The 27,817-nt window shown below is 28.5% G+C and overlaps 1 protein-coding gene across 1 annotated transcript; it reads right to left on the reverse strand.

Moving 5' to 3' along the window:
* Nucleotides 1-21,285: 21,285 nt before the first annotated feature.
* On the reverse strand, nucleotides 21,286-27,757 carry LOC137825412 (protein neprosin-like). Its single transcript, XM_068631082.1, has 8 exons — nucleotides 27,690-27,757; nucleotides 22,915-23,020; nucleotides 22,717-22,803; nucleotides 22,433-22,631; nucleotides 22,156-22,316; nucleotides 21,988-22,041; nucleotides 21,748-21,894; nucleotides 21,286-21,657 (listed from the first exon to the last, which is right to left on the reverse strand). The coding sequence occupies exons 1-8, from the start codon at nucleotides 27,755-27,757 to the stop codon at nucleotides 21,286-21,288; spliced, it is 1,194 nt and encodes a 397-aa protein (XP_068487183.1).
* Nucleotides 27,758-27,817: the final 60 nt, after the last annotated feature.

Consider the following 27,817-nt stretch of genomic DNA (forward strand, 5'->3'; position numbering starts at 1 on the left):
TGAATTTGAAGGAGTGGATTTTAGATAATTTGAATGAAAAATGTGAAAAAAATTAGAGTGTTTAGATTAAAATAAATAGAATAAAAAATATAGAAAAAATTTACAAAAATTTTGTAGTAATATAATAGAAGTGTAATTGGAATTATATTTTTTTAATTAATAAAAATGTAAGTTTATACATTTGTCTTTTTGTTGAAAAAATAATTTTATTTATTTATTTTTGGATTATAAATTTTTGAATTAAAATATTATTTTTGGTAATTGAAACATTATTATCGATATTGTGTTAGAGTTAACTTCGAAAAAAATATAAATGATGTAAAATTTTCAGACCATGTTTATGAGTGTCAGAAACTTTATTCAAAAAAAAGTTGTAATTATGGATTATTTATTTGTGAATTATAGTTGTATGCAATTAAAAGATTATTTTTTGTACTGTGTTGGAGTAGATTATTTTTTATACGGTGTTGGAACTATAATTTTATAAAGGAACAAATTATTTATGAAATAAATATTAATGCAGTAAATTATAATGTATTAAAGTGAAATTCATGAATAAAGTTTGTGCATAACAAATATTAAACGTACAATATACAAAAAAACATGAAATAAATAATAATAATGTTTGGAAAAATTATATAAATGATACATTGAAATATTTATCATTCAAAAGAGTCTTGGAAGTCCTTAATTTGTTTTTGCATGTTGTCAATGCGGTCAACCATGTCGAAGTGTGTTCATGTTGAGGTTCATAATCCAGATGGATTCCTGCTACTCAAATTTTGTGGTGACATTGTAGAGTGATCATGAGGCACATTGTCATTAACATGTTCCTTTGGGAATGGCTGGGTTGACGTCATTTATCTCTATCATCCTCCTGGTAATCCCTTCTATGTTCTCATACACCATAGACACCATGTACTTGATGGATATTTAACTTTTTCATTGTTTTTTTTTCAAAAAAGTGGTATCATCCAAGATTCATACATGATTCTATGGATAAATCGATTTCACATGTTGTCATAAATCATGATATTAGCATGGCATATGACAGAGGCATGTCGTTGTCCCTGCATTTTACCATGTGTTGCATTATGTAATGTGACCAATTAATCAAAATATTATTCTTTATTGCCATAGCATGAAAATATCTTTGTGTTGCAATTGAGAATAATTATTGCGTTGAGTACACAAAATGTAAACAAACTTATGGTGAAGTAGTATGTCACTCACTGACAGAACACTAAAAATCCTAACATTATGAGCCTCCATCCCGGGCCTTAACATGATTGTTAATGTTGTGTCACGGTTGTAGTTCAGGTGCTCATTAGGGGTTGCACCGTTCAATTGAAGTCCTTGGTAATTCAATTTAGACAACTACATCCAATATGGAGGTTGTATAATAATTTTTTGTTTGCATAAAAAAATTTGATCATAACTCAAAGCATGAATATCTCTGCATTAGAAATTGTTCAGTCCTTGACATTCCAAATTATTTTAGAACTCAAACCCTGCTTCTTCAAAGAACCGAAATGCATGACCTTAGGGGGCACGATTGATATATGAGCAAAGCCCATCCCAAACTCAAGCATCTAGTCTCAGTTAGAAAAATGACGAGAATGATTAAGGACGTCCTCAATACCAGGAATTAGTGCATCGGGGAACTGAATCATGAGCAAGGGGTTTTCCCTTACCCTGTCGACAACTGCGCTATCTTTTCGTAGATGAAGACACCATTTCTACAAAACTCAGATAATATTCATAATTGCACTCAGTGAACATTTCCATAAAATTTGATGATAACAACCATAAAGCATAAAATAGATAATAAATAGTAGCATGAAATACTTGAATACTCATATTGGTTTAAACAAAATTGAATTAAAGCATATTTAAATAAAAATTTGCATACAATTCGTGTCATAAATAACATTACAGATTTGAAAACAAAAACACATATGCATAATAAAAACACAACAAGGTTGTACATAGTTCAAGAATTTGTAGTCATTATCTTCATGAACTTTCTCATTCGTCGCTTGAGAGGCAGTCCAAATAATTTTTTCACCGCATTAGGATTACCACACATGAAGTCCTATCAACTATCCAACATATCTTAATCATGTATGTTCATCTCCACTGATATTTCTCAAATATCAGGTCCAAAGTACTGAAAAGTCTATGTATGACGGAGTGTGCGCATGTGTTAACGAAATATTACATTTTGTTCTTCCTCTGCAACAACATGGCGTCCTTTATATAGTATATTTTCTATCGTAGCATTAGTCACTCGCTGTGATGACAAAGCGACAGCCTCAAATGAAATGGCTTGTGCTCAGTCATATCACATAACTTATTTGACTGATCTCTACCCCTCCCAAGGATATTGGTCAATCCTTCAAACCTTGTATTAAGCATTTCCAGTTGCAGATCAATGACGTTCACCATGGGGCCTTTTCTTTTTAAATCCCTAGAAGAAGAAGTATCATCTTATGGCTGGGATGGCTGAGGTGGCATCGATGGGGTGTCAGACTAGGGTCAGGGTTATATGAATCAACATTAGGCATAGGTTAGAGAGGAGTTTTCCATTGGGAGGAATCAATTTTTGGCTTCTCTAGGATGTAGTCCATAGTGTAATCGTTAAGATATTCATTAAAATGATGGAATTGAGTTCAACTTAGTGATTGTTGTGTTGTTTTCCCACCCGGAGCAGTAGCACGATCAAGTCCTCATAAGTCCTTCATCAAGTTGTAGTGCCTGATGGGAATAACGCGCCATCTTGCGGTTGAGGGCTTTGCCAGTTCATTAAGGCTTTTGTCCTTAAGGCTTTTTTGCCTATCCTAGATCGTCCAACTACTGTCAATACGGTTATCCAATCGTGCCTCATGGACCATGGCAGTTAGCATTAAGAAATCCATGTCTGTACTCCATTTTTGGTGTTCATGGATACCTAAAATGACTTTGGAGCAATACCTGTCCTGCGATCCATGATAAAATAAAATAAAAGGTTAAACTTTTGCAATAAAATAAATAATTCCATATGTATATATTAACAAAGGTCGGATGTCATCATTAAATCATCAAATTTTCTTATAACAATATAAATATAAGTTAATGGATGTTACATACAAATAATTATTACAATAAGTTGTCCACATTTCATTTACTATAGTATCCCTAATTTGTGACTCGGGTTTGTAGTCATCCTTACAATTTTTTTATTGTGACACATTTATATCTCTTTCAATCAAGTAACGATCAACTTCTTCCAGCAACTACCTCACCACAATCACAAACTACAACACCACATACCATTTATCTAAATTATAAGATTATTCATTCATGATATAGATAAATTAATAAAGTTATAACTAAAGAAACCCAACATATAGATAAATTAACGAAGTTATAACCAAAGAAACCCAACCTGCAACACCACGTTATTCATTCATAGATTATTCATTCATCTAACATTGATTTTCCTGGGCAAAAAAATTGATTTCTACCAAAGAAATAAAGGCATAATTGATTTTGCGTATAGGATAGTTGACTATCCCTACGTGCGAAATCGATTCTAAGCTGAGCAACATCGATTGTATGTGAAAAACATGTTGATAATCAATTTCCATTTAATAAAAATCGGTTATGTGTTTTTATTTGAAGACATGGTTCTTACCTAAGACACGACGAAACCACCACGGAGGAAGCAAATCATCCATCGTCGAGCACTACACCGAGCACCACTGACAACCAAACACCACACGAACCACCACCACACACCACTCCAACAACAACAAACTCCCTCAACTCACATCATTCACAACTCACCTTCTCCGTTAACGCATTCACAAATCACCTCCCCTCCCACTATTTATCACGGTGTATTAACTTAACCATAAGTACACAGTCAAACCATTGCATGGTCAAATGCTCAATAATCTTTTTTAAAATGACGAGAATCTTTGTTGTTGCATGAACAGAAATCTAACTATTGCATGGCATGACACACTCATTTTAAAAAGTAAAAGTAACATGACAAAGACTATTCATTGTGTAGTCTTTCTTCGTAAATCATCTCACATACACAATAATGCAAAATATAAAAAAAATATCTTAATTTTATTCTCTTATACATTTTATTATATTTTATTATATTTAATTTTATATTTTAATACTTATTTCCATTATTATATACACATAATTATAAAATATTTGGTAGTCACTCATTCCTTGTCTTATAATGCTCCGCCTGTACATTTATGAATATTGTTGGCTCTAAATTATTTAATAAAGATAATTTTTTCAACTTTATGTTTAGTATTTAAATTATATATAGTCATCTACTACCAGTGTTTGAAACGGTCTGATTACAAGTGTGCATATGTAAGCACGTGTTTCAGATTTGTCTACCAAACACTGTCTAGTGTTTCTAATAATTAAAGTTTCAAGTCTAGTAAACCCTCCAATTATCTAAGATATCTAATATCTTAGCTATCTCCTATTATACTTATAATTTATATATAAAGTATTGATTAACACTATGTGTACATTGTAACATTGTTTAACTATATGATCTGTATTCGTTCTTGTAAAATCATTTTTTTCTCTCTCTTTTTTTTCTTTTATTGTTGGAAAGCCAACAATATTTTTAAATGTATTTTTTAATAATACTGAAAACAATATTTGTTCTATCTAGTTAATCATGCTAATTCTTCTTCAAACCAATCATCAAATAAATAAGTGTGCGCAACATTAAAGTCTTAAAACTTCAATATTATGCTCTAAAATAAAAAGGGAAATTAATAAAAAGTATAATATTATATATAACATTAAAAATAATATATATACTACAAGAAAATTATGAAATAGAAACTAACTTTTAGTGACAAAAAATAATTAGTTGTTATAGTGACTAAATTATAGATCATTTTAGAGATTATTTTTATTTTTGTTTCTAAATTAGTTTTTATTATTGTTAAATGATTTATAAATTGGTATCTAATGGAAAAGAAAATGTCTCATACTAATGGATTCGGGTCCACAACGATGGGTTCAAATGTACGAGATCTTGTAGCACTTAACAATGAGGCCCTATCGATTAGTATTATACAAAAAAAAAATCCATCATAGACACTAATATAATTAGCTCTGTTCTTCATAGACAAACTTGGGATTTCCGATCTCAGGTAAGATCGGTATGTACTTCTAAGTAATTGCTCCATAGATCCTATCTCTATCTATATGAAGAAGAAATCATGTGACGGGGGATTCTTATTTGTTTTTGCTACCAAATTTAGAAACTAAATAATTGATAGTTAAAATTTTGGTTGCTAATTATATATTAATTTAAAAATTATTTAACAATAATAAAAATTAATTTATTTATTTTTTAATTTTTTAAATGATTTCTAATTTAATTACTATAGTAATTATTTTTTATTTTATTTTTAAAATTAGTTTCTATTTTTTTTAGTAATATATAAAGAGGGAGGGAGAGAGAGAATGTGTAGGTTTGGGTCAAAGTGGTATTATAATATATTCATTGATTTTAGGTAGTTTCGCGTCCTGGTCATGTGGGTTTATTCCTACCTATTATTATGAATATTGTATGCTGACAGGACAGAACGGATATGTTTAGGCAAAAGTATAAAAAATCTGCAATTCTTTCTAAAAATTAAAAAATAGAAAAAAAAAATATATTGTGAAAATAGGTAAGTTACCATGGAGAAGGACGATTTTGAATTTTTGTAAGAAGAAATGCTTGATACAGAAAATATTGTGAAAAAGTTGTTATATTTATACTTTGTTGAAATTTAGGTTAAAGTAGTGTATGAGAGTACAATTTTATTATTTAAAAAAAACTTGTTTTTAAAAAAAAAGGTTATAATAATTAATTTTATAAATTTTATAAAATTAAGAAAAAAATAGCTATTTTTAATTAAAAATTAATTTAAAAAATGGTGTTAAAACCTTATTCTTAACTGAAAATGTAAATTAAAAATTAAAAATATTAAAAAACAAAAAATATTAATAAATAGTTTATTTTTTGAAATTTTGGTTTCTCTATCATCTTCATCGTCTCATTTTGAATAATTTCATTTTTAACACATTTAAATCCAAATTCTTTATTATTCAAATTTTTAATATTTTAATAATTTAATTAATTATTGTAATTTAAAAAAACAAAGTAAACAATTTTTTAAAAGTAAAACTGAAGTACAACTCGTACCACTAAAGTCATTACAATCTTTTTTCGTACAAAAATCATGATATGGATACACAATTTCTTCACAGTCCTTTTCAAATTCATATTTATCACATTTTACACATTTTAATAATTTTTATTTTTGTGCTTTTGCCGGTGTGTCTATTATATAGTTATTATATAATAAGAAATTATTAAAAAAGTAATTAAACTGATTTTTCAATTGGGCTCTTTCTCAATGTCTTATAAAGGCAAAAAAAAAATACATTTCACATAATTTTAAAAAGTAAGTAAAAATATACACTGAAATTGTTTATATTTTTATTAAAAACTTACTGTTTTACTTTTATTAAGAGTTTCAAAGTTTTTAAGGATTCTGAACTGTTATTAAGAGTTTCTAATTATTAAGAAAAAACAAATGTTAACTATTTTTGGTGATTTTAATACTAATATTTAGTTAGTAACATCTTACACGTTTGTTAGTACATGTACTATACTTTTTAAATATCTACTCAATTTTGAAAATAATAATACTTATTTAACTAAAATAAAACTTTAACAAAAAAAAAATCAATACAATGTATGAATTAGAGTGAATAGATAAAAACAAACACATTAGATTATCAATAGCAAGTAGTATCATGACAAGTCTGGATTGTGCAGAGAAAACAAAAAAAAAATGAAGAAGGCAATGATTCAGCTGCGTCTACTCCTACCTAACTCCCAAGAAAATCATTCAATGTTTTTTAACACCGTTTTTCTATGGGAATAAAATTTAAAATGATGTTGAACTTTTTCTTTAATTTTAATTTATTATGAATAATCTAAAAATTTGAAGTTAATTAATTCTAAGGCTCACTAGTGTTTTCATTATTATTTTTTTAAAATATAAGCAAAATGATTAATGTTTATTCTTTTCTAGATTAAAATTTTGAAAAGTACTTCATTAACGGGTAATATTTTTCCACCTCTACTAAGAACAGTTGATCTTAGAGTATTCAAAGCAATGATTGTACATGGTTTTTTTTTTCCTGCCACATGTTTTATGTTTGAGTTGGTTCATTGATTCAAAGTTAATTTTGTCTGAATCTTGCAATTGTCATGGTTCAACGAAATTTCATGGACTATGCATATGATGACGTTAACTTTGAGAGAAATTACAATTATATATTGGAATTAATTAATTAAATTCTGTATTTCTTCAATTTAAATCAACTTAGTCAAGATTGAATAGTAGTATATTAAGATGTGAATGATAGTTTTAAAAGTAGTTGATATTGATGAGGAAAAAGAGGACCCATGATCAACTTTTCTTTTGTCCTGTCCGGTTTTAAATGTCAATGGTCAAATAGTATTATCTCACGTCTAATGTTTGCTAGATAACAAGGCAAAGACAACAATAATATATGACATAAATAATAATAATAATAATAAAATATAAATATAAGTACTTATGAATTATATACACGCTGAATTTGACTCAAAGATCTACATGTTATATTATCTTCATTGTATTGTCTCTCAAGTTATATTAATAACAAATATGTTTTCTTATATGATCAGGTACATTCGTATTCGTATGAAAGAATTAATCAATACATCAATCAAAAATTTCAAAACAATGTTATCACATCATCTTCACATCCAAGTCGTTTAACTAAGGTATTATTTAAGATTAAACTAACTTTTTTTACCTGTTTAGTTGTTCAACACATAACCAAAATTTTCAACTTCATAGAATTCACATGGTTAAAAATGTACACAAAAGTCTTAATCAATTATTTAAACATACTTTGTGATAATGGACTAAAAGAGAATCATCATAATTTTAAAAACATCATATGAAAAAGATCTCCTTTCTATAAGTGTAATTTTTTTAAAACTAATTGAAGAAAAATGGTAGAGAGAAACTTACTATAAAATAGAATATGATAAGGTAAACTTCTTTTTTACCCACCACGATGATTATCTTTAGAATGATGTAGAAATTTATTAGACTTTTAGAGAAAATCATAGAAAAAAATAATAAAGAGTTTTAAAGAGATAATACTTATTTTGAAATGAAAATTAAATAATTAATTTATACTATATATAAATCTTACATTTTAATAATAAAATGTTCACATTTTATCTGAATTATATCATTTTTATTCTTAAATATTTTTCTACATTCTAGTTGAATTTGTAATAAATTATATTTTTGTTTTGATAATTCTTTTAGACTGATTAATGAAACATAAATGCTTACTAAAATTAGAATAAAACCTTGGTTAAAAATATAAAAATTATATAACTAATTTCATAAATATTATAAATCATGTGAAGTAGTATAAAAAATGTAAGTTTTGTCAAATATGTCCGCAAAATATATAAATTTAAGAACAAAATGATGGATATTGACACAACGATCTTCTAAAATAGGTCTGCTAATTTATAATTTATGTTTTTACGGATAATTAGTCTTGATTAGGTAAGATTTTGACTAAATAGTTACTCTTCTTAATTTAAAACATTTATTATAATTTTCATTTTTGGTAGGTGACGGATTTGAAAATTATAATAATAGGCATACTCATATACTCAAGTGCTTATTTAAATATTTATTATTTTTTTTTAGAAAATAATTAATCATAAAAATAAAATATTAAAAATTTAATGATAAACGAGCATACATTTTCCTTTTTTAATAGAAAATAAAGAAAAATTGTAATTGTGTAATTTTAAAATAAAATAACAATTAAACTGAAAATATTTTAATAACTTAAAATGGAAATAAATATAGAATCAATACGATCATTATATATATATATATATATATATATATATATATATATATATATATATGACAATTTAATTGTATATATTTTAAGGACAATATTAGTTATATATTTTAATCTACAAAACTTAAATTCTAATAAACTATTTGTTGATATTTTAGAGACTAGATACGAAAGACGATAAAGTTTAAATAACTAAATATATATATATAGCTTATTAATTAAAATTAATTAAACAATCAATAAAAATAATTAAAATTGAATTATCTAAACCTAATTAAGAAGATAAAAAACGCTTTAAACTCCTTATAAAAACATAATAAAATTTGATCATCGACTACTTAAATGTATTATCCAAACTCATTCCCTACTATGATTTTTTTAGAGTAATCATTCAACCTAAACCATTTGGATGATCATTACGAGACCCTCATCCAATAAATAAAAAAAAAAAGAATTTAATTAAAAGTAATTAACCAAGTTTTCTTGATCATCGAGAAAGTCAATAATAGTAAAAATAATAATTAAAGAGCAATGAATTTCTATACATGAATTTAAAGTTTCACTATACAGAACCAGATCGATAATTTTTGCTGCCACTTAAATCAATTAGATTTTAAAGTGAATTAGTCAATCATGTTTTTTTTTTTTCTTTCCCTTTCTTGAATATTTTTTTATTTAGGTGGGGCCTCTTCGATCTATGTTTGTTAATGGATAGAGATTCGAGAATGGTAGGGTAGTACATTTAAGAATGGGTTGTCCAAGCACCTACCCCTCATGGCTCCTCCCATATGCAACCCTTTTAATATATACTGTATTATCATAATATTTTATACTTATATAAATTTTTACCAATAAAATATCTGAAGACACGATTGATGAGAACATTTTTTTTTATAAATAACTTAATTATTTTTTTATTTTTTTATATCATCAATTATTAATGAATTTGAACTGGAAGACACTTTTATGAAATAACTTTCCTGAGTTTTAAGCGATTTAGCCATAACATTCAAGCATTTGGATTCACAATTTTATATTTGAAAATTAAATATATTAAATTAAAATATTCTTTTTGAATATTATAATTTAAATTTTATAAAGTGTTTTTTTATCAAATATATAAATTATTCCTTCAATTATAAAAAATCTATTGATTGAGAAAATCTTGATAAACACTAAACTTTTTTTTGTTATGAACAATTAGTGAATAAATAATCTTGACAAAAAAATAATTAATATAAATATTTATTTTATATAAATAAAAAATAGTTTTATTGATGTTGACAATATCTATAAGTAGTCTAAATTGAAAAATAGGCTTCTCAATCTTAATTAGGAAATGACACTAACCTATATGTTTTGATGTTGATGGAAAACATCTCTAATTGACATCAATTGACAAACATATTAATATTTGAAAATTCTTTTGCTTGAGAAATGGTAAAAACTCATATATTAAAAATACTATACTATGAAACTAACATTTTACCGTCAAATCAATCGAAAAGAAGGTTATCTTCTTCTTTTTTTCATTAGAAATGGAATAGAACAAGTGAAAAATGATTAAAAACAATGAGTTTGTATTTTACTTTTTTTCTTCTTCTTTAGGAATGGGATATAACAAAGGAAAAAAAAGAAAAGAAAAGAATGATAAGTTTGTGTTTTATTACCGAGAAGTGAATGAATTGAACATGCAAAGGAATAAAGATTATAAAACATATCTTAGTATTCTTTTCGTATCCATTTCATCAGGTTTTATACTTTATTATATTTAATTTTATGTCTTAATATATATTAAACTTAGTAATAAAATAAATTGAAAATTCTCTTAATTCAATTTCCATAAAAAAAAATAGATAATCTTATAACCTATGCCACAAGTGGTGGGATTAATGAACAAGTCATTGCTGATAAAAAAAATAAAAAATAACAAGTCATCAAATAAGATATTTACCCAATATTATAACATACAACCTTTATGCATGTTGAATGGTAAAATCTGATTAAAAGGAATGTTACCATAACAATTGCAGTTTCTACATTTTCTACATTAAAAAAGGAATGCTCAATTTTTATTTTGGTTTTCTCAATTTAAGTGGCGAACTTAATTGTATGATGCGCCAATTGAGTAAGCCATCGTCAAGGTTTTCTTATTATATATAAGGATTAGATTATGAAAATAAAAATAAGAAAGATCCATTTTAGTATAAAAAAAATCAATTTTTACTTTTATACACTTTTAAAAGCATTATTATTCACAAGGTTAGAAGATATTTTGTTACTGTGACAAGTTATTATGTCTTTTAGGAATGAAACTATAATAATTATTTGTATCTATTCACTATGGAAACTTTCTCTTCAATGACAATGCATTCAATTTTATTTTTTTATTTTATTTTATTTTTCAAAAAATTTATATTTTTCATGTCATATACAAAGTAAAATTTACAAACAACTTTTAATTGGATTTTTTTTAGATGTAACCATTCATTTTTCTCAAATTTAGATTTGAATCATTCGTCCGTAATTCATAATCTCTAATTCATAATTTTTAGTTCAATTATCGTAATTCACAACACAACAAGGAAAAAAAAGGGTAAGCTAGTGAAAATAAAATTTTATAATATACACAATTAAATCAAAAGAGAAAACCAAATTACATGATTAATTTATCAATTATTCAATATTCTTCAAATCTCAACATAAAACAATCACATAGATCTACACATCCAGGATATTCAAGAAACATAATAACAAATGACGTCTTCCAAAATACCCGTATTAAGTAAGTCATACTAAAAACTAACACTTAATCCAAAGATTATCAACGAATCTAATATAAAGGTGTTGGAGATCTCACACCGATTAAGTTAAACAAATGTTCAAGAATGAATTTCACAAGCAAAATATAGTTCAATGTAAACTCTTGTGTTATTTATATATTTTCTATAACAATTAAAATTTTCGGTTAACCTCCTACATTTTAGTAATTGGATTAAAGTTTATGATTTATTTTTAAAATTTTAAATTTAAGATTTTACCAACTTAATTAAATTTATTTTATTCAATTTTTTAAAATAATTAACTTATATTATTTTATATTGATTTTTTAATTTATATTATAATATAAGAAAACTTAATACATCTTAATTTATATTATAACATAAGAAGGTAATCGTATTTCACAAATTCGATTTTTTTTTAACTTTTTTAAATTTTATATATTACAATATATTATTTATTTGAAAACGAACTTCGCATATACAATTTTTTATTAAATTCCCGTACACTGCGCATATACGATTTATTATTTTTTTAAAAAAAATTCTGTACACCGCGATTTCTCTTTCTTAATTTCGTATTCCGTATTGGTAATTTACTCATTTTGAGAATAATTGTTTTTGTCCATTTTAGGAAAATCGAAAAATTGCACCAGTTTTGAAAAAAAAAAACCTCAAAAAATAATTTTAATTAAAATATAATGATATGATGTTATTCTTCTTCTTATTATTAGAAATTAATATTAAGAATAATAATAATAATAATATTAATGTTGTTTACGGATGTAAATAAATTTATCTACGATTTACTTACTAATTCAGTAGATAATTTATTTAGTGATTATCTATTTATTTGCGTCTGTATTAATAATATTAATATTATTAAAAAAAATTATTAATATAATATTATTAATTTTTTATTAGTATCATTATTAATATGTTATTAATTTTTTATTTATTTATATATTATATTATCATTAATATGATTAATATAATTAATGTTAGTGTTAGTTAATATTATTAATGTAATACCCAAAAAAATATATCTAACTATTGTAATAGACGTAATACCAATTTCTATATAAATTTGAAGTTTTTAAAAAATATTATGTCTCGTAGAAATACAAATATTTATAATATAAAGTTTAAAATATTCTAAACCCTTCCGAAATCTCCTGCACCTGTATAATCATTTACTCGTGTACATAGTACAATCATCATAATTCACAACACAACAAAGAAAACAAGGGTAAGCTAGTGAAAATAAAATTTTATAATATACACAATTAAATCAAAAGAGAAAACCAAATTACATGATTAGTTTCTCAATTATTTAATATTCTTCAAATCCCAACATAAAACAATTACATAGATCTACACATCCAGTATATTCAACAAACATAATAACAAATGACGTCTTCCGAAATACCCGTATTAAGTAAGTTCTACTAGATACTAACACCTGATCCAAAGATTACCAACGAATCCAATAGAAAAGGTGTTGGAGATCCCACATCGACTAGATATTAGAGTATCTCATTGTATATAAGTGGGTGCAAACCTCACCCCATGAACTACTCTAATATCTAGTCGACGTGGGATCTCCGACACACACCCTCATGCCAAGCATGACAACTCGTGCATGGGATAACATATTATGCCTGATATATGTTACTTAGATCATCAATGAAGCTCGGAGATCTTTGTTACCACATAGGTATCAATACTTAATACACAACAAACATCAGTCCATACATTATCCCAAATGTATGAACTCAATTCCATACCATTTTATTATACAATATCATTCAAAATGTGATCCACAACATTCAAAAGTCTATTTAATATAGAAAAACAACACTTAAATACTAAACCATCAAAATATAATATTTCTACAAGTTTAAATAATATATAAACAAATATAGAAAAACAACACTTAAATACTAAACCATCAAAATATAATATTTCTACAAGTTTAAATAATATATAAACAAATATAGAAAAACAACACTTAAATACTAAACCATCAAAATATAATATTTCTACAAGTTTAAATAATATATAAACAAATAACACAATATATAAACACACAACATCTTTGCAAGAGAAATTGAATACTGAGACCACGTCCCCTCCACATCCAGATTTTCTAGCTTAGGGTGCTATTAAAAATTAAATTTAGTTTCTCTTACCTTAATTGCTTGCTTTCCAAGCAACCTCTAGAATTTTAGCCTTTCAGTGTGGATAAGCTTCAAAATATAAGGGTCTAAAGCAAGTTATCCAAACATAACAAAAATTCAATATATAATAGAATAAGTTGAGATGATTACTTTTCTCAACTGACCCCACCAAGATTGATGACTAAATCATAGAGAAAAACATAGAACAAAGGATCTTTAGAGCAAAAATGAACTTACTCTGTTTGAAAATCTGATTGGGTAGAAATGTACCCTGACTACTCAGCTACAACAGGGTCTAATCATATTTTGGAATAGATGAGGTACGAAAGAGAAATTGAAAAGAGAAGGGAGAGGGAGAGAGAAAAAGAAAAAAGAAGAAAGAAGGTGGTGGAGGGTTGGGTTCAGGTCCTTTCTTCTTCTTCTTTTTTTACGGGGGGTTACAATTATCCCAACAATAAAAAAATTTCGTCATAAAAAATTAGCTACCAAGTAAAATTAGGATATGATTATCTTATCTTCTCTTTTATTGTACAAGTGGAATCACAACATGTGAAATTTCACAATACTTTGACTATGTCGATGTTTCTACCATGAAATTATCTTACTTGAGAACCCAAAATTTTAACGGACTCCACTTTAAAAGAGAGATCTTTTATTGAAATAAACTAGACATTAGAATATGATTGTGACCAGTTATATATATTTCCTTAGTTACAATACACGAAAGACATAATGAATGTTGGTTAACGGAAGAGACAAAACAAGTTTATAAGCAGTAGAACATATTCTCTCGAGAATCTAGCAAGGACCTATGAACTTTTGAGCCATCTTCTTGGATATGATTGCTCTTCTTACACCAAGAAATGACGTAACTCTAAGAAAAACATAATTACCCATAGAGAAACTTAAATGTATTCTTCATTTATCTACATCAAATGTCTGTTTGATCGAAGATTTCTTCAGTCGTCATAGTTCTCAAAATTTGGCTCACAATTACTGATAACTAAAGTGATGAAAAAGTATGTTGAGTCTTTTTTTTTTTTGCCTGACTAACTTCCTCCTTGTGCATATTAATGAATGCTTCAATGTCTTTTTCCTCCATCTCAAATAGAAAATCTAGGTCAACTTCCATGATCTTCAAGTAATTCGCAATATTTCTGTTGAAAGGTTATTGCCAAATTGCTTAAGAGATTTTGATGTGACCTACCTCAATGATCCACGACTTTATTGTATTCTAACATGAATAGAGACAACACACACCAACCTCTTCGCAAGCATATCTCTAACAACACTCAGATCATCCGATCCAAGCTTATACTAATATGGGCAACACCAAATTCCAAAGAAATGGAATCCATAGAACCTTGAGATAGTCATAACTAAATCAAAATGGATTCTTCCCATTATCTGCATAACCTCAAGTATATCATTCCCTTACATAGGTAAAATTTGCACAATCTTCATTAATCCATCATGTATTACTTATATTGACTCATTTTTCTTCACTGTATATGACAAGTATGTCAAAACTAAGTTAACATATTTCCTAGTCATTATTTATATGATCATTGATTTTTTTTAACAAGAAAAATGAGTAGCTACATACTAGACTATATCTTCCTTCATACCATATCACCAAATAAACTTACTTAAATCTCGATACCCTTAGGTCATTTAGATGTAAAATGAATTTGCTTCATGACTCTTAGATAACCCATCTAATTTAATTTATCATTCTCTGACACATATTTTGTTTCTAAATCTTAATATACCATTTGTTTCCCACAAAGAACTCTTTAATTTATCATTCTCTGACACATATTTTGTTTCTAAATCTTAATATACCATTTGTTTCCCACAAAGAACTCTTTAGTTCACCAGTACATAATAATCTTAGAATAATCTTCAAATTCAATTTCACCAATTTCCTTACTCTCACTTTTTCTAGAAACTCATTAGTTATAACAAATGTACTACAACTTTCAAATTTAAATTGTTGAAAGTTCCACTCAACTCCGACCATATAATTATGTCTCCTCGTGACTTTAACCATCTGCAACAACATTTCCTTTTCCAGGATAATACTTCCACTAAAATTAATAATCTTTCAAAACTTCGTCCATCTTATCTAAAAAGGAATTATGCATCGTTCATTACTCAATCTACCACAATCCAAATTCCATTATGTACTCTCATTGTATGTGGAAAAGGAACAACACACATTTATTTCTACTTAGTCACGTCCAATGATTATAACATTATCACAGGACTTCCATACTCCACTTCAATCTTTTATAGGTCAGATAAACAAGGACCTATAAAAGATTATTTGTATCTATTCACTATGGATATTTTCTCTTCAATGACATCGTATCCATTTTTTTCATTTTAATTTATTTTTTTCTTAAAAAAAATTATATTCTCCTTATTATCTACAAAGTCAAATGTATAAATTACTTTTAACTAGTTTTTTGTTGGATATTTGGCAAAGTCTGAAGAATAAGTCAAGCTAGTTTTTAGGAGTTAAATAAATCTGTTCTAGATATTTTATATTTTAATAGTAGTGCCTATTTCTTAGTTATCTGTTACGTAGATTTCAGTTTCGGTGGTTGTAAGGCTTTTATAAAAGCCATTCTCTATTCATTATAAAATATACTAAATATTTCTATTATCTGGTATCAGAGCTACACATTACAAGAGTGTTTGAGAGGAAAAACACAGTACTGAAAAATGGCAGACACTACCAGTTTCACCGCACCTGTCATACCAAAATTCGATGGAGATTATGATCACTGGAGTTTGCTCATGGAGAACCTTCTTCGATCCAAGGAGTATTGGAGCATCATTGAACCAGGATTTGATGATCTGAGAAAAATCGAATCACCTACTCCGACTCAGAAAAAGGCGCTTGAAGAAGCTATTCTCAAGGATCTCAAAGCCAAAAACTACCTGTTTCAATCAATTGACAAAACCATGTTGAAAACTATCACCAGGAAGGAGACAACCAAACAACTATGGGAGTCCATGAAAATCAAGCACCAAGGTAATGCTAGAGTGAAACGCGCACAACTACAAAGGCTAAGGAAAACTTTCGAAACCTTGGAGATGAGGGCTGGAGAACGAATAACGGGATATTTTTCAAGAGTCATGGAGATCGACAACGACATGAGAAATAGTGGAGAAGAATTAGACGATGTCAAGATTGTTGAAAAGATTTTAAGAAGTCTCACAGACAACTTCAACTTTGTGGTTTGCTCCATCGAAGAATCAAAGGACATTGATAGCCTTACTGTTGACGAGTTACAAGCATCACTACAAATACATGAGAGCAAGGTGGTTGAGAGAAGGAGTGAAGAGCACGTTCTGCAAGTGGAAAATGTGTCAAGGAACGCTCAAAGAGGAAGAGGACGAGGACGAGGACGTGGAAGAAGCAGCTACAGAGGTAGAGGCAGATCCTTTGTAAACAGAGCAGCCATTCAATGTTTTCGATGTGGAAAACAAGGTCACTATCAGTTCGAGTGCACTAGTGAGGAAAAAAACGTCAACTATGCTAAGTTTGACGAAGAAGAAGAATGCTTACTAATGGCGCATGTCAATGTGGGCAATCTCAAAGAAAGTGGCATATGGTTTTTGGACTCCGGATGCTCAAACCATATGACGGGGGAAAAATCTTGGTTTGTTGATCTAGATGAAGGTTTCAAGCATTCTGTTCGGTTGGGAAACAGCTCTAAGATGGTGGTTCAAGGAAAAGGAAACATCAGATTTGAAGTGGAGGGGATAATACTTGTTTTGACTGATGTTTATTATGTCCCGAATCTGACGAACAACTTGTTGAGCATTGGACAACTTCAAGAGAAGAATCTGACCATTATGATCAAGAATAATGTGTGCAAGATATATCATTGTAAGAGAGGGTTGATCATGGAGACTCAAATGACGATGAATCGGATGTTTTTGGTTTACGCTAAGAAGAAACCAACATTTGTGAAATGTCTCAAGGTGGAAGAAGAAGACGTGGGATCTCTTTGGCACAGGAGGTTTGGACATTTAAATAATAAGTCCATTCAAATTATGGCAAAGAAAGGAATGGTGAAAGGGTTACCTAGCTTGAAGGAGGATGTTAAGGTGTGCACAATATGCAATATGGGAAAACAACAACGAGAAAAATTCCCAAAGAAGAGCAAGTGGAGAGCAACAGAGAAGCTAGAACTAATTCATGCGGATCTATGTGGTCCAATCACCCCAACGTCTCATAGTGGAAAAAGGTATTTGTTCGTGCTTGTTGATGATTTTTCTCGTAAAACATGGATTCATTTTCTTGCAGAAAAAGCAGAAACGTTTGAGGCTTTCAAAGCGTTCAAAATTTCTGTTGAAAAAGAAGCTAAGACTGTCATTCGTGGTCTGAGGACAGACAGAGGAGGCGAATTCACCTCAGACAAATTCAACAAATTTTGCAGAGAGCATGGCATAAAACGACAATTGACAACATCATATACTCCTCAACAAAACGGAGTAGCAGAGAGGAGAAACCGCACTATCATGAACATGGTGCGTTGCTTGCTCTCCGAGAAAGAAATGCCAAGATTTCTATGGCCAGAAGCAGTTAGATGGACAGTTCATGTCTTGAATCGAAGTTTTACAAAGGCAATAAAAGACAAGGTGCCTGAAGAGAGATGGACAGGAATCAAGCCAAAGGTTGACTATTTCAGAGTTTTCGGTTCAGTTGCTCATGTTCATGTTCCGATACAAAAGAGAATCAAGCTTGATGATCGAAGTCATAGATGTATCATGCTTGGAGTTAGTGAGAAGTCCAAGGCTTATTGATTGTATGATCCAATCACAAAGAAAATCACAATAAGCAGAGATGTTATTTTCGAAGAAGAAGCGCAGTGGGACTGGACATTGAGTACACCAGAGCAAAACATATTCACATGGGAAGATGATAATGGAGTTCTCGAAGAAGAACAAACTGAGGATGAATATGAGGAAGAAGGACCTGAAAATTCTATAGCAATACATGCTCCGAGAGAAGAAACAGAAGAGATCACTACATCAACAAATCCTATGCGTGAACATGAAAAACAATCAAAAAGAGCAAGAAAGCCACCTGGATGGATGCAAGATTTTGTAAGCGGAGAAGAAGAAGATGATAATTGGGCAAACTTTGCTTTTTTCATATGCAATGATGATCCGATAAACTTCTCTGAAGCGGCAAAGGAAGAAAAGTGGAATGAAGCAATGAAGTTGGAGATTCAGTCCATTGAAAGAAACAACACTTGGGAGCTCACAGAATTGCCAATAGGAGCAAAGACAATCGACGTCAAATGGATATACAAAACAAAGTTGAATGAAGAAGGAAATATCGAAAAATGCAAAGCACGTTTAGTGGCAAAAGGTTACTCTCAAACAACAGGGGTGGATTATACAGAAGTTTTTGCACCAGTGGCCAGATGGGATACAATTAGGAGTATTCTTGCAGTAGCTGCCCAACGAGGTTGGTGTGTTTATCAACTAGACGTCAAAAGTGCTTTTCTATACGGTGAATTGAAGGAGGAAGTCTATGTTGATCAGCCTGAAGGATATCTTAAAGTAGGGGAGGAAGACAAAGTCTATCGTTTAAAAAAGGCCCTCTATGGCTTAAAACAGGCGCCAAGAGCATGGTTCAGCAGAATTAAGAGTTACTTTACGAAGGAAGGGTTCAAGAAAAGTGACTATGATCACACCCTTTTCTTCAAGAAAACAGAAAACAATTTATTGGTGGTAAGTCTCTATGTCGATGACTTGATTTTTACTGGAAGTAACAAAATATTGTGCGCAGAACTCAAGTCCTCAATGCAGAAGGAATTCGAAATGACGGACATGGGAAAAATGAAGTTTTTCCTTGGAGTGGAAGTTCATCAAAGTGAAGCTGGGATACATATATGTCAAAAGAAGTATGCAAAGGAGGTGTTGGAGCGTTTTAATATGGGGGATTGTAACTCTGTCAAAAATCCAATTGTTCCAGGAACTACTGTTTCAAAGGAGGGGATTAAAAGAGCTGATGCAACGATTTACAAGCAACTTGTTGGTTGTCTAATGTATCTTACAGTAACAAGACCTGATTTGATGTTTGTAGTGTGTTTGATTTCACGTTTTATGTCTGACCCTAAGGAAGAACATATGTTGATTGCCAAAAGAGTATTAAGGTACGTAAAAGGAACACATGATTTTGGAGTGTTCTATGGGAGATTGTCAAAAATGAATTTGTTGGGATACACAGATAGTGACTATGCTCGAGATGTAGATGACAGGAAGAGCACTTCTGGATATGTTTTCTTGCTGAATGGGGCTGCAGTTAGCTGGAGTTCTCGAAAGCAAGACATAGTCACTCTCTCCTCAACCGAAGCTGAATATGTTGCAGCAAGTTCCTTTGCATGTCACTGTGTTTGGCTAAAAGGGATGTTGCAGGAGCTAGGAGCTATAAATGGTGAATGTATAGACATCATGTGCGACAATAGCTCGGCGATTAAGTTATCTAAAAATCCAGTCATGCATCGGAGGACAAAACACATCGATGTCAGGTATCACTACTTGCGAGACTTGTGTAATGAAGAAATCATGAAGTTGGTTTTTGTTGGAACAAATGATCAAATTGCAGATATCATGACTAAGCCTATCAAGTTGGATCAGTTTGTGAAGCTCAGGAATTTGCTTGGAGTTCGAAGGATGGAAAGTTAAACTGATGCTATTAACGTATCAGTTTAAAGGGAGGAATTATGTTAGATATTTGGCAAAGTCTGAAGAATAAGTCAAGCTAGTTTTTAGGAGTTAAATAAATCTGTTGCAAATATTTTATATTTTAATAGTAGTGCCTATTTCTTAGTTATCTGTTACGTAGATTTCAGTTTCGGTGGTTGTAAGGCTTTTATAAAAGCCATTCTCTATTCATTATAAAATATACTAAATATTTCTATTATTTTTTAAGTGATGAAACTATAATAATTATTTGTATTTATTCACTATAGATATTTTCTCTTCAATAACATTGTATCCATTTTTTTATTTTAATTTATTATTTTCTTTAAAAAAATTATATTCTCCTTCTTATCTACAAAGTCAAATGTATAAATTACTTTTAATTGGTTTTTTATTATAGGATTAGAGATGTAACCATTGATCTATCTTAAATTTGGACTCAAATCATTCTTCCACAATTCATAATTCATTTTCAATGAGAATTTTTTCGAAGTTTAGAGCTAATGATTACATTTAAACTATTAAACCAAGTTTTGAGTTGAATGTAAATCTTGAATATTTGACAGTAATAGATAAAAGTGTTGAGTTTTATTGAGCTTTTAACATCAATTGCCACAATTACCACCGGGTCCTCCAAATTGTAGAGAATATCCATTACCTCCTCCTATATCTTCATAGTAGATAACACCAAAACATTTAGGATTGTCATTGAATGTGTCAACGTCATCGTATGCAGGTCCATAATCAGATCTTGATGCATTTTGAATGGAAATATGCTTAAAATAACATGCATGAGCAAAATTTCTATCTGGAAAATATCCAGATCCCATTGAAGGAGCTGGAGTGTTAACAGGAGTCACTGCTCTCCCACCCCAACCCACTTGATTAGCTGACTTCATGTTGGAGAATAATTTTGACGGAAAATATCCAATATTTTCTCCCTGGTAATTTATCCACCAATTTTCCGTGTCTGGGTCCTAAATTATATATTAACCACCTTTGTCAATAATATAATATATCATGTCTAACATTACAAAAAAAAAAAAGTTAAATAGAATGAAAATGACCTGTGTAATAGAAATTATAAGCTCAATCATTGTTCCACCATATACCGATGTTTTTTCAACTCGTGAACCAATGTATTTTTGTGGATGAATCTGGACAAACCCTGAACAGTATAGATTGTAGCATCCTGTTTTCTTGTAATTGTCTGACTGTGTCCCAATGTAATACCATATTAGATTTTAAAAAAATGAAATATGTTTTTAGGTAAAAATTGAAAAACATGAAAATTAATCTCTTCTTACTGTCCATGATGTGTAAATATAAGTTCCAGTATCACCATAAAGTTCTGGAGCCACCTATATAAACTCACACTAATTAAAATTATACATAAAAATTAAAAATCATTTCATAGGTGTTTATATATATAATAATAATAGTAATAATAATAATAGAACCTAATTAAAACTCACATGCCATCCGACAGATATTTTGTTACCACCATCTGTTGTTGGTTGATTTTGAACCCATATATGAGACATGCTCATTTGATCATTTCTACTAACTTGAGGATTATAAATGCTAGTAGTTCCACTAACTTTGTAATATGGACCTTCAGATAAAGGATATACTTCTCCACGCTACAAAAGTTAACATATTCAAATAATTATTTGAATTGAATCATTAGATATGGTAAATTTTATAGTAACAACTTAACAACATCTTCAATCTTATTATAAAATGAGAAACTTACATAAAGACCAGGAACTTCTTGATTCAGGATATGATCATTTGATAGTAATTTGCTTTGAATGAGATTATCTTTTGTTGTTCTTCTAATAGGAACAGTTCCTCTTGGACATCCGTCTTTCTCAAGTCCAAATATGGATTTAGCAGAAGAATTCTTCACACTTGTCTTTTCAAATGAGTTTTGAAAACTAGGTTTTCTCTATAATTAAATAATACAAAAACAAATATAATGATTAAATAATCTAAAATTGACTATATTTGTAAATGTTCAAAAGAATATGTACCTGTAATTTATGATTATGTAATAAAGGATGATCAAATGCTGGTTGCTTGTAAATATCAATACAATCAACAATGTATCCAAATTTTGTCTAAAAAATAAAAAATACATCATAAATCAAAAAAACAATTGATTAAAGCATATACTGAGATCAAATAAAAAAAAACATAAAAATACTGAAATATAGAAGAATATATAATACATGAACACTCTTCATAGGTGATTTGTTAATGAGTTGTAATTGTCTTTCCAAATCCAAATCTTCTCGGTGTGTATGTTGAAAGCCATGAACTCCATAACTATAATGGCTATTCACCAAGCACAAGACAAAGAACAATATATGAATCATTTTCTTTCAAAATTCTTCTGTCTTATAAAATGATTAATGTATGAAATTGATTATATTTTTATAGCAGAACTACAAGATAAATAATAAATATAAAAAATTGGCTATATTTTTATAGCAGTACTACAAGATAAATAATAAATGTAAGAAATTGGCTATATTTTTATAGCAGTACTACAGGATAAATAATAAATACGAAATGAGATAAAAGTAGTAAAAAGTAATTAAAAGGATAAAATTGCTTAAACCGGCAATAGAATTAATAGTCATACCTATTAAAGAATTGGGTACATGAAATATGGAATTAGAAGAAAAGAAATCCTATTTTAAAAAATAAAAAAGAATAACATTAAAAAATATTAAATTGATATTAATTTAAAAATAAAAATAAAAATAATTAATGATTATGTTGACTAAATTAAATATTATTTTATACATTAAAACATTATAGATATTTAAAGTAATTTTTATTATTAATAAAAATTTATAAAATAATTTATAAATTATACAAAACTTTAACTGCTTACACTTTAAATATTAAATTATTTTTTAATTAAATTAATAATTAATTTTATTATTTCAAAACTAATAATTTAGTTGCTAAAACTAATTTTTCGTGTCGCGTAAAATGAATAATTTTTTTTCCAGATCTTTTAGCTATACCAGAAAAAAAAAAGGAAGAAAACAAACAGATAAAGATGAAGAAGGAAACAATTCATATTCATTTACTACTAAAATACTTTGAACACAGATTGATTTCTAACCTTTTAAACGGAATGAAATAAGATTTCAAAAAAATTGAGATATAAGCCGCATTTTCTAACCTAAAGAATATCTGCACATTAAGGCGATTGATTGTTACATGTGGAAAATTAATTTTAATTAGAATATAATGATATGATGTTATTCTTCTTCTTATTATTAGAAATTAATAATAATAATAATATTAATATTATTAATACTGTTTACGGATGTAAATAAATTTACCCACGATTTACTTACGAATTCAGTAGATAATTAATTTAGTCATTATCTATTGATTTTGTCATTAATATAACATTATTAATACTTTTATCTGTATCATTATTAATATGTTATTAATTATTATTATTAATTTATTATTATTAATGTATTATTATTAATTTTATTTTTGTTAATATTGATAAAATTTGTTATTAATATTATTAATGTTAGTGTTAATGTTATTAACATTGAAGTTTGACCATATTTATATTTGAAAATTGAATTTTTTTTGGGGGAAAGTATTAGAGTAGATAATGAGAGATTATTTTGTTAGTGTTGGAAATCTCACATTTACTAGAGATTAAGACATTTTAGAGTATATAAATAGGTGCAAACCTCACATAGATTTTATAAGGTTAAGTTATACTTAAAATCTACATTTTAATATGGTATCAGAGTCATTCTGAGTCTATCATAGTAAGAATTTGTTGGACCTATCGTGCATCTTCTATAAGTTCACTCACAAATATATAGATCCAAATATATATAAGGGTATGTGCTGTTGAATTAGACCACTTCTTAATAGTTATAGTAAAAAATCCCAATATATCACTATGTTTTGGTGTTTTATTATTAGAGCATTCAAGATGAGCTTTAGTCATAGTCTAATAACCATTAACCGTTTAGGATTTATGTCCTAATCCAAGGTCGTTAAAATAATTAGAGACTTATTTTTATTTTTTTAAGATTTCAGTGTAACATTAAGATGTGTTTATACGTTGATTAGTCTTGATCCCGTAGTAACATTAAGGCGATGGATTGTTTACACGTGTAAAATTAATTTTAATTAGTAATTAATAATAAGATGTTATTATTATCACTAATCGATGTAATTTTTGTCTTGTTAATGTAGTAATCAATAATAACATACACTCAGTTATTTACTAAAATATAAAATTGTAAACATAGATAGTCCTTTTAAAAACTCTTATGTAATCGTAAGTATACTGATTTTTTTTTCAAAACAGTTATATTATTTTATTTAATTGATATTAAGAAAAGTATTATCTTCAATAAGTTTAAAATCATAAATAATAAACTAGTTAATATTTAAATAATAAATTAATTAATTAAAAAAATAGATATTGTATTTAACTTTTTTTATTTTCTGTAATTGTTGTTGGGTTAGTTAGGAGAAAAAAATTGTTATAGGAGAAATAAGATTTAGAAACATTAAGATGATATGGTTCTTTTTAGGTTGTTTTACGGTTAATCAAGTAAGGGTGTGACAAAAAAAAAATTAAAAAATAAGTGTTTGAAGATCATTATGGATTAAGTTTATCTCTATTATATAGAATGTGATATGTAAGAATCTTATATTAAGATATGAGGTGCATTATGGTTAATTATTACAAAGTTTACATATATTTAGTTTCTTTAGGATTTTTTTGTTACATTTTAAATTTACAAAAGTCTATATCTAATTAGTTTCCTTATGAATTTTTCTTTTCACGACACTCTCATTTTTTCTTTTCTTTTCTTTATAGATTTTTCAATCTTCCACCCTTTAAGTCCACTGTTTATTTTCTTCAATTTTGAAAATAGCAGGAGTCGCACTGATCTACTGCTATACTCTTGAATGTCCAGTCATTTATATATTAAAAAAAAAAGAAATGTTTTGAATGGATGAAACTTGTTGATGAGGTTTCCACCAGTGGAAATGATCGATAAGAGAATTAATTGGTGTGAAAGGAATAATATTATTGTAATACAACATCTTCTTGATTTGTTTTCGGTTTCCGTTTTAACATGGTTAAGAATAACTAATTTTTTTATTTTTTTTTAAATGTTATCCCACAAACTTTCAATTGACTTCCGAATCCTTCTATTATATATAGGAATTACAATGCGGGTTGGTTTGTCCCGCATAAATCCGTCCTGTGTAATAAATGTAGATTGATTATGTTTTATACAGAAGTGGAGGGCGTGCGAGCCAAGGTTGTACGCGACGGAGTGCACGGAGGGGTGTGCGTGGAGGCTGGTCGTATGTGGAGGCAGAGGAGTGAATGCAACAACAAATCAAATTAATTAAGTTTTGAATTGGAAAAAAATTAAGTAACTTATGTTATATGTTGCCAAATACAACTTGTTTTAATTTTTTTTTTTTTTTTCAGGTCAGCAGGTCAACCTGTTCCGCTTCGCTGTTGGCCCGTACGAGCTGTGATTTATGTGATACGGGCTTAAGCGGGTTAGCGGGTTGAATTAGTGAGTCCGACTCGCACTTTTTGCTAGCGGACTGCGGTTGACCCGCATGACCCGCCCCGCATTGTCATCCGTAACTGTGACAATAGTGACAGATTTTTTGTCACTTTATTGGTTTGCAACTGGGGTGTAAGACAAAAGGGTGGGTTGTCCATAAATTAGTACTCTTAAATTTTAAGTTGAAGAGGAATATAATTGGCGTGTAGATTCTATGTTAACACGCAATCTACCACAAAAGTATGACTTAATGCCAAATTATTTTGAAAGAAATCCATATATGTATTATTAAGAAGTGGACTTTAAGTTTAATCCAACCTCATAAAATCGGCTTATAAGGTGAAATTTGCACTCACTTATATAAAATGCTCTAATATCTAGTCGATGTAGGATCTCCAATATATATGCATGCATCTTAAGTTGACAAGTTTCCTATAATGACATTGCGTGGAATAGAAGAATCATTTATAAGAAGTAGAGTTCTTCAAAGTAGAAAATACTTTACCATTTTCTACCTCTGCCTCCAAAGTCTCACTGTTATGGTTATTATACATATCTCTCACCTCTACAATACAATATAAGTTTTCTTTTCTTCTCTTCATCTGTTCCTCTTCTTCTCCCTTCTTCTTCCTGAACTTATTATATTTGCAGTAAGGATGACAATGCGGGGCGGGCTCACTAATCTAGCCCGTTAACCCGCTTTGAATTGTCGCGCATAACCCGCAACCCGTGCGGGTCAACAGCGGGGCGGGGTGGGTTGATCCGCTAGTCCGCATAAATAAAAAAAATATTTATTTTATTTCTTTTGTAATAAAAATATACTCCATTCACCAATTAGTGTGACATTTATTTCATTTTATTTAAAAAAAATCAATATACTAAAAAAATGAATGTTTTATTTTAATCATCTAAAGGAGTTAGTATTAAGAGTTACAGTAGATTTAACTTTAAGTAAAGTTTTACATTTAAAATTTATTAATGAAAAAATAATATAAAGATGAGGTTTCAATAAGATAGTTAAAAAATTAGTCATCATTAAAATATTTTGTAGCAAAATTTTGATAAGATACTCTTATACATTTACATACATATATTGGGAAAAAATAGATGCAAAACAAAACTTAAATTATTTTTAGTCAAACCTTCTAACACCTCTCATACTTGAATTTATATTTTTATCTTAATTGAATGAATTATAGATGCAATGAAAAACTTTAATTATTTTTAATCAAGCCTTCTAACAACCCTCATACTTGAATTTATATTTTTACTTAATTAAATGAATTGAAACACAAATAAAATTTTAATTTTTCAGTAGTAGAAATAAGTTTTCTTATAATTAATAAAATTATAATTTTTGAAAAAAAATATTTTTCTTATGCAGGTTGCCCTGCAGGCCCGCGAATTACCTCTTATATGAGACGGTCAGTGAAATGAACTCGTACTCCTCGCACGGGACGGTCAACTTGGCCCGCATTGCCACCCCTAATTTGCATAAATGTTATGATTTTTAAATACGTGATTTATATTTTTTATT

This window comes from Phaseolus vulgaris, chromosome 8 (genome assembly GCF_000499845.2).
Source record: "Phaseolus vulgaris cultivar G19833 chromosome 8, P. vulgaris v2.0, whole genome shotgun sequence".
In the NCBI taxonomy this organism is placed as follows: Eukaryota; Viridiplantae; Streptophyta; class Magnoliopsida; order Fabales; family Fabaceae; genus Phaseolus; species Phaseolus vulgaris.